We start from the raw sequence: 12539 nt of genomic DNA, 5'->3' as shown, positions 1-12539 counted from the left end.
TTGCCCCTGTTTATTGAGTTGATAGTGCTTTTCTTATTTATGTATGGACATATGGAATAAGTCAAATTTTCTATAACATTCTAGAGTCTAAGGTAATTAATGTCTTGGTTATTAACTTTGTAAAAGTGTATGTTTTCAATCATCATTTCACATTGAATTTGGCTTTCACTTCCTCTGTAAATAAATCTGTACATATCTCTAAAGGATAACTTAAAGAATATATGTGTGTATGCATAATATGCAATATTGTTATCATGTATAAATATCAAAAATCATGAATGTCATCAAATATCCAATCAGAAGATTTAATTATACAAACGCAATCAATATATTGTAATTGGTTGATTTGTCTCTTACGTCTCTTCAAATTCATAGGTTACTCCTCCAACTCTGTTGTTTGTTTTTCTTACATTCTTTTGTTGAAGAAACCAGTTAGTCTATGCTAAAGAGGATTCCACAGTATCAATGTTGTTTTTCCATCCTTTATAGCAGCAATAATGCACAATTTCTAACCCACTCTTAAATCTAGAGATGTGATCAGATTTCAGTCTCATTTTTGCAATTTTTGTTTTCATTTGAAAGACTAGGTAGTGTAGTGTACCTCTAGCCAAAGGCATATAATGTGTCTCTTTTTCTGATACAGTGGAAGGCACTGTTGATTAGAGCCTAGATGCATTAATACACATTAATTTAATGATATTTTAAATGCTGGCAAATTTGCATAGTCTAGTAATGAATGAACTCTGATCTAAAAGAAATTCTTACCCAAAACTTCCTCCCTCAAAAATCTCATTGTCTTTGAAGTGCAGGCCATCAGATAATGCCTCCTAATACCTTTTCACATTATAGTCATCAATCAATCTTCTTACTAACTCCTTCTCATTCTGAATTAATGTATTTTTCCCCATTGCTACCACAGTCACTGTTTTAGGTATAAGTCATATCTTATAGATAATCTGCGATGTAAACAGACATGTTAACATCATGGTGCTCTAGAGTTCAGTCCTTGAACTTCTTGTTTATCTGTACTCATATCTTTAGTAATTGCACCCAGTCTTAAGGCTTTAAATATCTTAACATATGGCCTTTAAGTTCTTTGAATGCCTCATTTCTAATTATCTTTTCTTCCACCACACATAGCCAACCACTCCGTGGTCATATACTTTCGAAGACTAACTCCTCCGATTATGCACTGGATTGTCTCCCACACCTACGAAGGGACGTGGCTTCTATAATTAGCCCCTCTTTCTTCTGTATCCATTCCTTCCTCTTGACTGAATCACTCCTTTTGGCATACCAACATTCTATAATATCTCCTATTTTAAAAAGCTAACCTTGTTTAGACTCCACATTCTCTTCTGGTTACCACTCCTATGTCTCTCCTCTCCTGCCTATAGTTACTATCTCCCCTTTTTTATCTCATAGGCCCTCTTAAACCCTTTACATGAGGTTTTTGTCCTCATCATTCCAATAAATTGGTTCTTTTCAAAGACAACAGCAACCTCCACGTTGCCAAATCTAACAGTCAATTCTCAGTGCTAATCTTACCTCAATATTCACCAGTAAAAGGGACAGTCGGTGATCTTTCCTGAAACACTTTCTTCTTGTGGCTTCAAGATACCCGATTCCCCTAATTTTCCTCCCACCTCACTGACCATTTTCATTCTCTTTTACTGGTTCCTCCTCATTTTTCAGACATTTTAACAGACATGTTAGTGTCATAGTGTTCTAGAGCTCAGTCTTTGGACTTCTTGTTTATCCATACTCACAACCTTGGCGATTTCATCCAGTCTTAGAGCTTTAAATATCTTAAATACAGTCTGTCTGCTGATGGCTTCCAAATTTATCTCTCTAGCTTACACCTCTCCCCTGAACTCCAGATTCACTTATTCAACAGCCTACTTACATCTCTATTTGGATGCCTAATAAGCATTTCAACTTCATAAAACCAAAATTAAATTGTTGAAACCACCCCCCTAACATCCCACCTCAAACCTGTTCCTCCTACAATCTTCTCCACTTCAGTTACTGGCAACTCCATCCTTGTTTTTTTGCCGAGGCCAGATGCCTTGGAGTCATCCTTAACTTCTTTCCTCTCAGAACTCACATTTTATCTGTTAGCAAATGCTGTTGACTCTACCTTGAAAGTACATACAAAACAAGGTTAATTCTCAACACTTCTACACTATGCTCTATTCCAAGCCAACATCATCTTTTACACAGATTACTGCAATTGATTCCTAATTGGTTTCCCTGCTTCAACTCTTGCTCACCTATAGTCTAAACGTAAGTCAGATCACATCACACCTCTAATCAAAGCCTTCCAATGGATTCCCATCTTACACAAGAGTAAAAGCCAAAGTCCTTACAATGACCTATAATGCCCTGCACAACTTGGCTTTATGTCTCTGACCTCATGTGTTATTCTAATCCTCCTAGATCGTTCTGCTTCCTTGATCTCTGGCCTGCAGGAATTTCTACTTTCCTTTGTGTTTGCTCTTCCTTCTATATGTAACATTCCCCCTGCAGATATCTACATGGCATATCCCCTCACCTCTTCACTGTCTAACATATGACATAAAATGGTACATTTATTGTCTTTCCCCACCACCCTTCCACACTAATACAATCTCCATAATAGCAAGGATTTTGTTGTTGTTGCCTTTTTGTCTGCTGCTATATCCCTAGTGCCTAAATGGTGTCATTTGTTGAATGAATGGATCAACCAACAACCTGCCTTTGTGGCCTTATTTTTCCACTTCCCTATATATACTCTGTGCACCAGACTGTTTGTTCCCAATACACCATATTCCTTACACTTTCATTCTTTTGTTCTTGCTTGGACTCCTAGAGCCATCAGAACCTTGTTCAAACGTCACCTCTTTACGGAGCTACAAGTAATTATTGAATACCTACTACTGTGCTAGTTGCTGGAGAGATAAAGATGATATATGATATCTCCATTTACATGTCTAATGGATTCTTAGCTTAACATGGCCAAAACAGTATCCTTAATGTTCACCTCTCTCTAATGTTTCTTTTCCATTCTCCCCATCTCAAAAAATGACACCACTATCACTACCTAGTTGCTCAAGCCAAAACCCAAAATCCCAGTTGCTTAAGCCAAAAACAAAACAAAACAAAACAAAATCCTTTATTTCTCCTCCTCATCTAACCCATCAGTAATTCATTAGTTCTCCCTTCAAAATACATATCGAATCCATCAGTTTCTCACCATCTAGACCAGGGCTGTTGAACACAACTTCCTACAATGATAGAAATGTTTTTTATCTGGTCTGTCCAACACAGTGGTCACTAAACACATGTGGCTATTAAGTACTTGAAATGTGGCTAGTGTGACCAGACAACTAAATTTTTCATTTTAATTAATTTAAATTTACACAGCCACATAGGCCCAGCATCTACTGTATTAGCCAACACAAATCTAGATTATCGTTTTGGTTAAAGCCACCATAATCTCCCAGGTAGACTACAGCAATAGCTTCCCAACTGGTCTGTCTGCTTCTACTTCTGCCACCATACCCATTCTATACTATACTCATCTCATGTTACTTCTCCACCTCTCCAAAAGTTCCCATTTAGAACACAATCAAATCTCTTAGCAAGGCCTTCAAATCCCTTTGTTATCTGGTCCCCATTTACTCTTAAAACTCCCGAACTACTTCTCTTCTCCTCACTCCACTCCTGAGATTACATAATCTTCCTTTGCCTACAACACTTGAAGTTTGTTTCATTTCTTTGATGTTGCTCTTCCCCTTCCTTTGAAAACACTCTGTCCCCAGATTTTCAAATGTCCAGATCTTTATCATCCTTTAGGTCTTAGGTCAAACCTATCTTCTTAGTGAGGCTTCCTCACACCTAAATCAGCCCTTCTTCTTTCCTAGTCACACTCTGTGACAGCATCATATTTCATTCTCATAGCACTTATCTTTGCCTAAAATGATCTTGTTAATTTGTTTACTTACTGTCCAGAACATAAAAACACAAGAAAGAGATGTTGTTTTTCATGATTATATCCCCTATGCCTAGAACAGCACCCATCCCCGTAGTAGGTGCTCGATAAAAATTTGAATTAAAAAAAAAAAGCCATAATTCCTGCTCCTAAGTACTTCAGTCTTGTGGGAAATATCAATAAGAAAATGTGCAATTACAACACAATTTAAGGGCTTTGGAAAAGGTGAACATTGAGTGCTTTGGGAGCAAAGAGGAGTTAGAGCCTAACCTAGTCTTAGTGAGTAAAGTAGGTTTTCAGGGGTACAGTTGATCCTCAGACAGTGTGGGGGTTAGGGTGTCAACCCCTGTGCACTCGAAAATTCATGTTTAACCTTTGACTCCCCCTAAACTTAAATACTAATAGCCTACTGTTGAGCAGAAGTCTTAGAGATAGCATAAATAATTAACACACATTTCACACGTTAAATGTATTATATACTGTATTCTTACAATAAAGTAAGCTAGAGACAAGAAAATGTTATTAGGAACATCATAAGGAAGAGAAAATATACTGACTACTCATTAAGTGGAAATGGATCACCATCAAGGCCTTTATCCTCATCATCTTCATATTGAGTAGACTGAGGAGGAAGAGGAAGGGGAGGGGTTGGTCTTGCTGTCTCAGGGCAGCAAAGGCGGCATAAAATCCAAGCATAAGTAGACCAATGTGGTTCAAACCCATACTGTTCAAGGGTGAAATGTAATTGCACTTAAAAGACAAGTCGGAATTGGCAGCCTAGGGAAAGAGAGATGTGGATAAAGTATTCCAAGCAGAGGAAACAGCTGAAGTACAAGAAGCAAGATGGTAACTTGATAGATCAAAGAAAAATGGATAAATTCAGAGGACACTTAGGGAAAAAAAAGTACAGACCTTAATGATTTATTGTATGTAAGAAATGAGGGAAAAGAAGAAATTAAAGATTTTGCCCAAGTTTGGGGCTTAGGAAACTGCATGAATGGTATTTTCATTTACCTCCCCTCCACTCTCCTACCCCCAAAAATACAGAGGAGTAAGTTGGAAGAGAGAGAAACGTTTAGCTTCAGGTGATTCTGTGACTTTAGAATGTGAACATCTGATAAACAATTTGATACATGTGCTCAGAAATCCAGAGAAATAAAAGGGCCAGAAATCATCAAGATTTGGAAGTCTTCAGCATAGAGATAGCAAATGGCATCATGGTAGTAGATGAAATCATCAAAAGAGGGTTCACTAAGAAAATTGCAGTAGCTCGGTATACTTGACTGCATCAATACTTAACAGCCAGGAAGATAAAGAGGGGCCCATAAAAGAAAGTTTTCAGTATAAACAAGAATGAAAAAAAGAAAACAGAAGCCTGAGGTGTCATGGAAACCTAGAGACATTTCAAGGTGGTGCTGGTAGTTAATGATGTTAAAAAGCTGGCCATACATTAAATAAGATAGACTAAAAAGAATTAGACAGGCCGGGTATGGTGGCTCATGCCCGTAATCCCAGCACTTTAGGAGGCCAAGGTGGGCATATCACGGAGACAAGAGATCGAGGCCATGGTGGCCAACATGGTGAAACCCTGTCTCTACTAAAAATACAAAAATTAGCTGGCATGGTGGCAGTTGCCTGTGGTCCCAGCTACTCAGGAGGCTGAGGCTGGAGAATCACTTGAACACAGGAGGTGGAGGTTACAGTGAGCTAAGATTGCACCATTGCATGCCAGCCTGGGCGACAAAGCGAGACTCTGTCTCAAAAAAACAAACAAGCAAACAAACAAACAAAAAAGAATTAGACAAAATCAAATCATCTCTACCAGACTAGCAAGCATTCATCTTTTGACCAAGTAAAATCAAGTTGCATTAAGAACTATGGAGGAAAGAAAAACAAGGAAAGAATCAATTCAACAAATTCTACTTCATGGGAAAGTTTGGATTTTTCTTTAAATCCTGTTTGCTCCTTTTAATTTTCTACCAGTGGGTTTTAGGTTATTCATTTGTAATTTTTTTTCAATTTGGGTTAATAAAGAAATCATGCAATAAATATCCTTCATTCTTCACATTCAGTGCCCAAACTTTCCTGCTAATTCCAGAGTTCCATTTTTGCAATAAGGAAACTATTCCTGACAGTCCAAGGCTACACAAAAGAAAACCACGGAAAGGATAAGGTTGCTCTCTCTGTTTAAATCACTAACACTGTTAGAGACTATGTCAATAAGCTTGTACGGTAGCAAAAATACATGAGTGGGGTTTTTTTGTTTGTTTGTTTTTTGTTTTAAGATCAGACCTACAATTAAAGAGGCAATGTAGCTGAATGAATTAATCTTAAGGCTGGAAGCCAAAAGTTTTAAACTGCAAATTCACCTCTACCAATTACTTTCTGATCAACTCTGACAATCTTCTATAATTCCTTCAGAAAATAGCAAACAATTAAATAATCCTGTATCAGAATGAGACAGCCAAACAAAAATAAAATGATTGAAAGTAAATAAAGAAATGGAGGCAAGAAAACACTCATAAATATGACATCACAAATAAATCTTTGGGCCTGGGCGCAGCGGCTCAAGCCTGTAATCTCAGCACTTTGGGAGGCTGAGGCAGGCTGATGGTTTTGAGCTTAGGAGGTCGAGACCAGCCTGGCAAAATGGCGGAGAGCCTGTCTCTACAAAAAATACAAAATTAGCAGGGCGTGGTGGCACATGCCTGTAGTCTCAGCTACTTGGAAGGCTGAGGCATGAGAATCATTTGAAACTGGGAGGAGAAGGTTGCAGTGAGCCAAGATTGCACCATTGCACTCCAGGCTGGGCAACAGAGCTAGACTCTGTTTAAAAAAAAAAAAAAAAAGGAAAAGAAGCCTTAGAATCCTCATGACAACTGCAACTGCTTATCTATAAAATCTGATTTGTGCTTTTAGGAACTGTAGAGATAGTAGGACTCATACCCAAATGAGTAAAATTTCCTCAAAGTCTTTCAGGGTTGGCATTGTAAAAGTGATGAGGTCAAGGTGTAAGGCAAATATGGAAAGATCTTTCCCTTCTCCACTTTCTTTCTAGCATATGACACTTTTAGTCTGGCCATTTCAGCTTTCTCTTCTCATAGGAAGTGGACACTCAGTGGGGAAGAGCAAAGAGATTTAGCTTAGATGTTACCTAGTAACTAGAACAAAGTCATTAATAATATGGAGTTGAAGTCAGAGATGAACTGTTTCAGTTAAGTGAAAACCATTTGGAATAATGAAAGAGGACTGGAATTAGTTTGTAAATAGCTAATTCCTGCTCTGGGCCAATGCTCATCAAATACTAGGGATTATACCAGTGCCAACACATTTAATCCTCAAATGAGGTGTCCCATTTTCAAGTTAAAGAAACAAAGGATAGGAGAGGTGAGTCACAAAGATCTTGGGGGAATTTTAATTCTTATGATAATCTTTAAAAACCTCCATATACATACTCTGGACCATCTAATACATAGGTCCTGGATGATAACCTTATAATCAAGTACTGCCATGCAATTTCAGGGACCTCATTTTTTTTGTTGTTGTTGTTTATGTTTATGACTAAGTGAACTTCACGTGAAGATCATATGACATCAAAGCTTACTCTAAGAACGAAGGTTTCATAGCAGTGATGTGAGAACTGAGTCATCACCAGTCATCCACACCAATCCCATAAAAGCCTGCTCTGAACAGTCAGTGGCATACTCATGCTGCCCGTAAGATGCACCGCATGGGTCCGTTCATTAAAAATACCAAATCGCCATAGTTCACTAACGATAAGTACAGCAGTAAAGACTAAATGAATGTTCCAAATCTCAACAATAACTGGACCAGCCATTTATTTAAGGATTTCAAGAATGATGCTGTATTAGTTTCCCACTGCTGCCATACTTCAAACTCAGTGGCTTTAAACAACACGAATGTATTATCTTACAGTTCTTTATCCTAAAATCTTGACATATGTCTCAGTGGGCTAAAATCAAGGTGTCAGCACAGCTGTGTTGCCTTCTGAAGGCTCTGGGGCAGAATTTCTTTGCATTTCCCAGCTTGTAGAGACTGCCTGCATTCATTGACTCATGCTCCCTTTTCTCCATCTTCAAAGGCAGCAACGGCCAGTTGAGTGCTTCTCACATTTTATCATTCTGATGTTGTTTCCAAGTTCAGACCTTTTTCTCTGACTCTTTCCTTCTACTCTTCTCTACTTTTAAGAACCACTGTGTTAATATTGAGCCCACCTACATGATCCAGGATCATCTCCCTAGTTTAAGATCAGCTGCTTAGCAACGTTACCCTTTGCCATGCAACCTAACATATTCACAAATTCTGGGAATTAGGAAATAGATATGGGGGGTGGGTATTATTCTGCTTACCACACTTACATGCTACTCTTGTCATCAAGTAAACAACATAATTCCACAGGGTTATCAAGTTGTTCCCATTAATGCTGACATTCAAAGATTGCTCACTGACAAAGGTCAGCCTAAATATAATGTCTGATTTTAATGAACTAGCAAATAACATCTCAGAGATATTAATACTGTTTTTATTTATTTATTTTTGAGACGGAGTCTTGCTCAGTCGCCCAGGTTAGAGTGCAGTGGCGCGATCTCAGCTCACTGCAAGCTCCACCTCCCGGGTTCACGCCATTCTCCTGCCTCAGCCTCCGGAGTAGCAGGAACTACAGGCGCCTGCCACCACGCCCGGCTAATTTTTTTGTATTTTTAGTAGAGACGAGATTTCACTGTGTTAGCCAGGATGGTCTCGATCTCCTGACCTTGTGATCTGCCCGTCTCGGCCTCCTAAAGTGCTGGGATTAGAGGCGTGAGCCACCGCGCCCAGCCTAATTCTGCTTTTTTAATAGTAGATTTGTGTGAACACGCTTTCTCTGTACCAATCTTATTTGACTCACAATATAAATTTAGTATTTGATCTCCTCCTACTGTTTCCACTATTAAACTCTCTAACAATGATTTGATTGTTATGAAACACTATTATTTGTCACATTATACTATTGATACTGCTTTGAATTCCATTGATTCCAGTGTGGGTTTTTTTGTATTTAAATTGTGAATTTCTTTTGGTTTCATAGTTGCATTCAAACTATATACATATAAAGTTTATACGTAGGGCTTTGTTTCTTAAGTAATGGTATGTTAAAAATAAGTCAAAATCGGGGATCCATAAATTTCTTTTTTCTTTAAAAGGAATTTATATAACTCAGTTTTAAGAAAAACTGGAGTGCTAGAGCATTAACAGCATGGCATTTGGAATCAGGTTTGACATCAACTACCAGCTCTGTGACTTACTAGGTGTGTGGCCTTGGATAAGCTGCTATTACTTCTTAGATAATGCAGTTTCCTTGTCTATAAAGTAAGCCCACTTTAGACACTGATCACGAAGATAACATTAAATTAGAGATGTAAAATGCTCCATACATTCAGCAGAACTTTGACCAAAAAGAAAAAAAAAAAAAAATGCTTGGTACAGTTCTGGACCACTACCAGGTACTCAATAAGTAAGAGCAATACTTATCTTATAAAACTGTATCCAAGCTTGAAGATAAATGAGACAGTTGTTAGCGTCTAGCACGTTACATTTTCTCAACAAATATTAAACTGCAACTTTAAATGATTGAAAGAAACACAGTATTGCACAATTAATATTTATATTTTCTAGGGTCTAGTCAATTTTAAAATAATTATTTATTTATCTTTGAATTCATTATCTTATTTATCTCTATATTTACCTGACTTTTAAGTTTGTAATTTATTCCAAGGGGAAAAAAACACATTTGCCTTCCTAAAAGCTTTATGATTACAGTACTACTTTCAGTTCTACAAGTAACATACTATGTGAAATAATCTTTGACATATACTTTCCAACTTTCCAAAGAAAAAAATACCCTGATATGTTAGTGAAAATTGACTAGATAAAAATTATAAAAATGAATCTAGAAATGTCAAAACCCTGAATGACATTTAAAGTTGGATAAGAACCAACTTCTAAGGCTTCATTCATCACTTGAGAAGAGTACCAATTTAGAAACAATGTCTGTTCATTCTAACCAAGAGTGTGCAAAAAAAGGACTCATAAAGGTTAAATGAATTAACACTTGCTGAATATGAACATGAAAAAACATCTTTGTAAAAGGTTAACAATAAACAATCATTATAAAATTCCTAAAAAACATTTTAAGACAGGTGTCTCTTTGGCATTATCAGATACAAAAATACTTACAGTTTGATAATATGAGGATGACGAAAGAGTTTTAGATTTTGAATTTCTCGTTTTATTTTTCCAACAACATCTAAACTGCGAATCTTCTGTCTATTTAAGATTTTAACTGCCACTTTATGGCCTGTTAATTGATGTTCTCCAACTAAAGGAAAGAAAAAGGAAAAAAATGTGCTGTTATGTCAACATAATCATTTATTCATGCTTCCTTCCATTGTGCCCTAAACTTCACTACTTATATATACCATGTTTATATCACTTGTTGTACAAAACTACAGTTCCTTTTACTTCTATTTCTTCTATTAGAGTATGCACTCTTTGAGGACAGAAATTGTATCTTAGTCATGTCTGTATCTTTTGCACCTAATAGAGATGCTCATATTTGTGGAATGTTTGTGAAAATGATTACTGAATTCTATATTCTTACTAAAAATATAATCAACTTTAGAACATTGTTTGGACAGGAGAGAACTCACTGTTTCATTAATCTCTTTGTTTCTCTTCTTCTGTTTAATGCCAGTCATTGTATTATAGAAGAATACATAGTGTAATAAATCAAAAATTCAGAATTATTACTATTTCAACAGAAAATTCACACATGGCCCTTTTTTGTGCCTTTTTCATAAAGTCCTCTTATTTTCCACCTATTTGATGGGATCTCTATCTCTTTCAAACTGTTATAGTATGTTTATAAAACTCATGTGCCATTTACCATTTTTAATCTATTATAAACATTTGCGTTTGTGACAAATCACGTGACCTGAGCTATTAGCTCATACTCTCCTTGGACAAGATGACCAGTGCTCATCTGAATCTCTCAGGAACTGTATGTGCACAGTGCTTTGTACACAGAGATGCTAAATCAATATATTCTATGTTAAATATAGTCCTTCTGCTTTTTCATATAACACATTCATGGCATCCACACTACCAGTGATATCTTTAAATACCGTTCAGGTGAAAAATCCCTCAGTCAGGGAACAAATTTGTCAGCTACCTCTCCCACTTTCCTCAATTCTATTCTAAACTTTCACCATTCTCCTCAAAACATGTATCTAACCCTCCTTTCAGTGACAAACACCCTTTTTATTTCTTTAGAGAACATGAAGTCATTCGGAGTGACTTTCCCTTTTTATTTATTTATTTTGAGACAGGGTAATGTTTTGTTATCCAGGCTGGAATGCAGTGGTGTGAACATAGCTCACTGCAGCCTCAGCCTCCTGGGCTGAAGTGATCCTTCTGCCTCAGCTTCCCTAGTAGCTAGGACTATGAGAATGTGCCAGCATCCGCAGCTGGTTTTTCTTTAAATCTTTGTAGAGATGGGGTCTTACTATGTTGCTCAGGCTGGTCTTGAACTCCTGGGCTCAAGTGATCCTCCCAAAGTGCAGGAATTACAGGTGAACCCCAGTTCCCTCTCTTAAAGGCTTACTTCTATCCATATCCCTTCTCCTATTCAAAGCCAATCTCATCAAATTTGGCCTTGAACCTATCTTTTCTACACTCTCTTCATATTCAACCTTTTCTCTTTTCTAATAGCTATTTCTCTTAAGCCTATCCAAATCATATACCCTCCAAAACTTTTCCATTGATCCTGTATCTTCCTCTAGTTTCCAACTTGTCTCATTAAAATTTCTCAAAAGAGTAGTTACAGTAATTACATTTATTGCCTTCTTTTCCTCCCTTATCACCATCCCTAAATTCACAGCTATCTGGTTTCCACCTCCACTCTACGGATACCAAACGGTCACAAAATACCCGTTAATTAGCAAGCCATGGATACTTTTCAGTTCTCAGATTACTTTAATCTCTGTTTCATCAGACACCGTAACTCTTTTTGGTGGTATTTCTCTCTCCTGTTTCTCCTACTAACTTTCAGATGGTTTCCTTTATGTCCTCTGCCTGTTCTTTGAAGGTTAGTGTCCCCAGGTTTCAAACCTAGGCCCAAGGTAGACCCTTATGTTATGTCATTCATCTCCCATAGTTTTAATTATCACCCATATGCCAGTGACCTCTGTCCCTCCTTTAAATTCATATTTCAAGATTAATATCCCACAAACAACTCAAGTTCAACACATTCTAAACTAAATTCAAGGGCCGGGCATGACAGTTCATGCCTGTAATCCCAGCACTTTGGGAGGCCAAGGCAGGTGGTTCACTTGAGCCCAGGAGTTCGAGACCAGCCTGGGCAACATGGCGAAACCCCATCTCTACTAAAAATAAAAAAGTAGCTGGGTGTGGTGGCACATGTCTGTAGTCCCAGCTACTTAGGAGGGTGAAGCAGGAGGATCCCTTGAACCTGGGAGGCAGAGGTTGCAGTAACCCAAGATGGTGC

The 12539-nt window shown here is 37.5% G+C and overlaps 1 protein-coding gene across 1 annotated transcript in view; it reads right to left on the bottom strand.

Annotated features, from left to right (window-relative positions):
* Positions 1–12539, bottom strand: part of PRKAA2 (protein kinase AMP-activated catalytic subunit alpha 2) — a 67015-nt gene that overhangs the window by 27377 nt on the left and 27099 nt on the right. Inside the window, exon 2 of the mRNA XM_003891950.3 lies at positions 10211–10352. Within this exon, the coding sequence (XP_003891999.1) occupies positions 10211–10352 (142 nt within the window). The remainder of the gene's footprint in view (positions 1–10210; positions 10353–12539) is intronic.

This window comes from Papio anubis, chromosome 1, assembly GCF_008728515.1.
Source record: "Papio anubis isolate 15944 chromosome 1, Panubis1.0, whole genome shotgun sequence".
In the NCBI taxonomy this organism is placed as follows: Eukaryota; Metazoa; Chordata; class Mammalia; order Primates; family Cercopithecidae; genus Papio; species Papio anubis.
The sequence above is the reverse complement of the archived record's forward strand: the minus strand, read 5'-3'. Positions and strand labels throughout refer to the sequence as shown.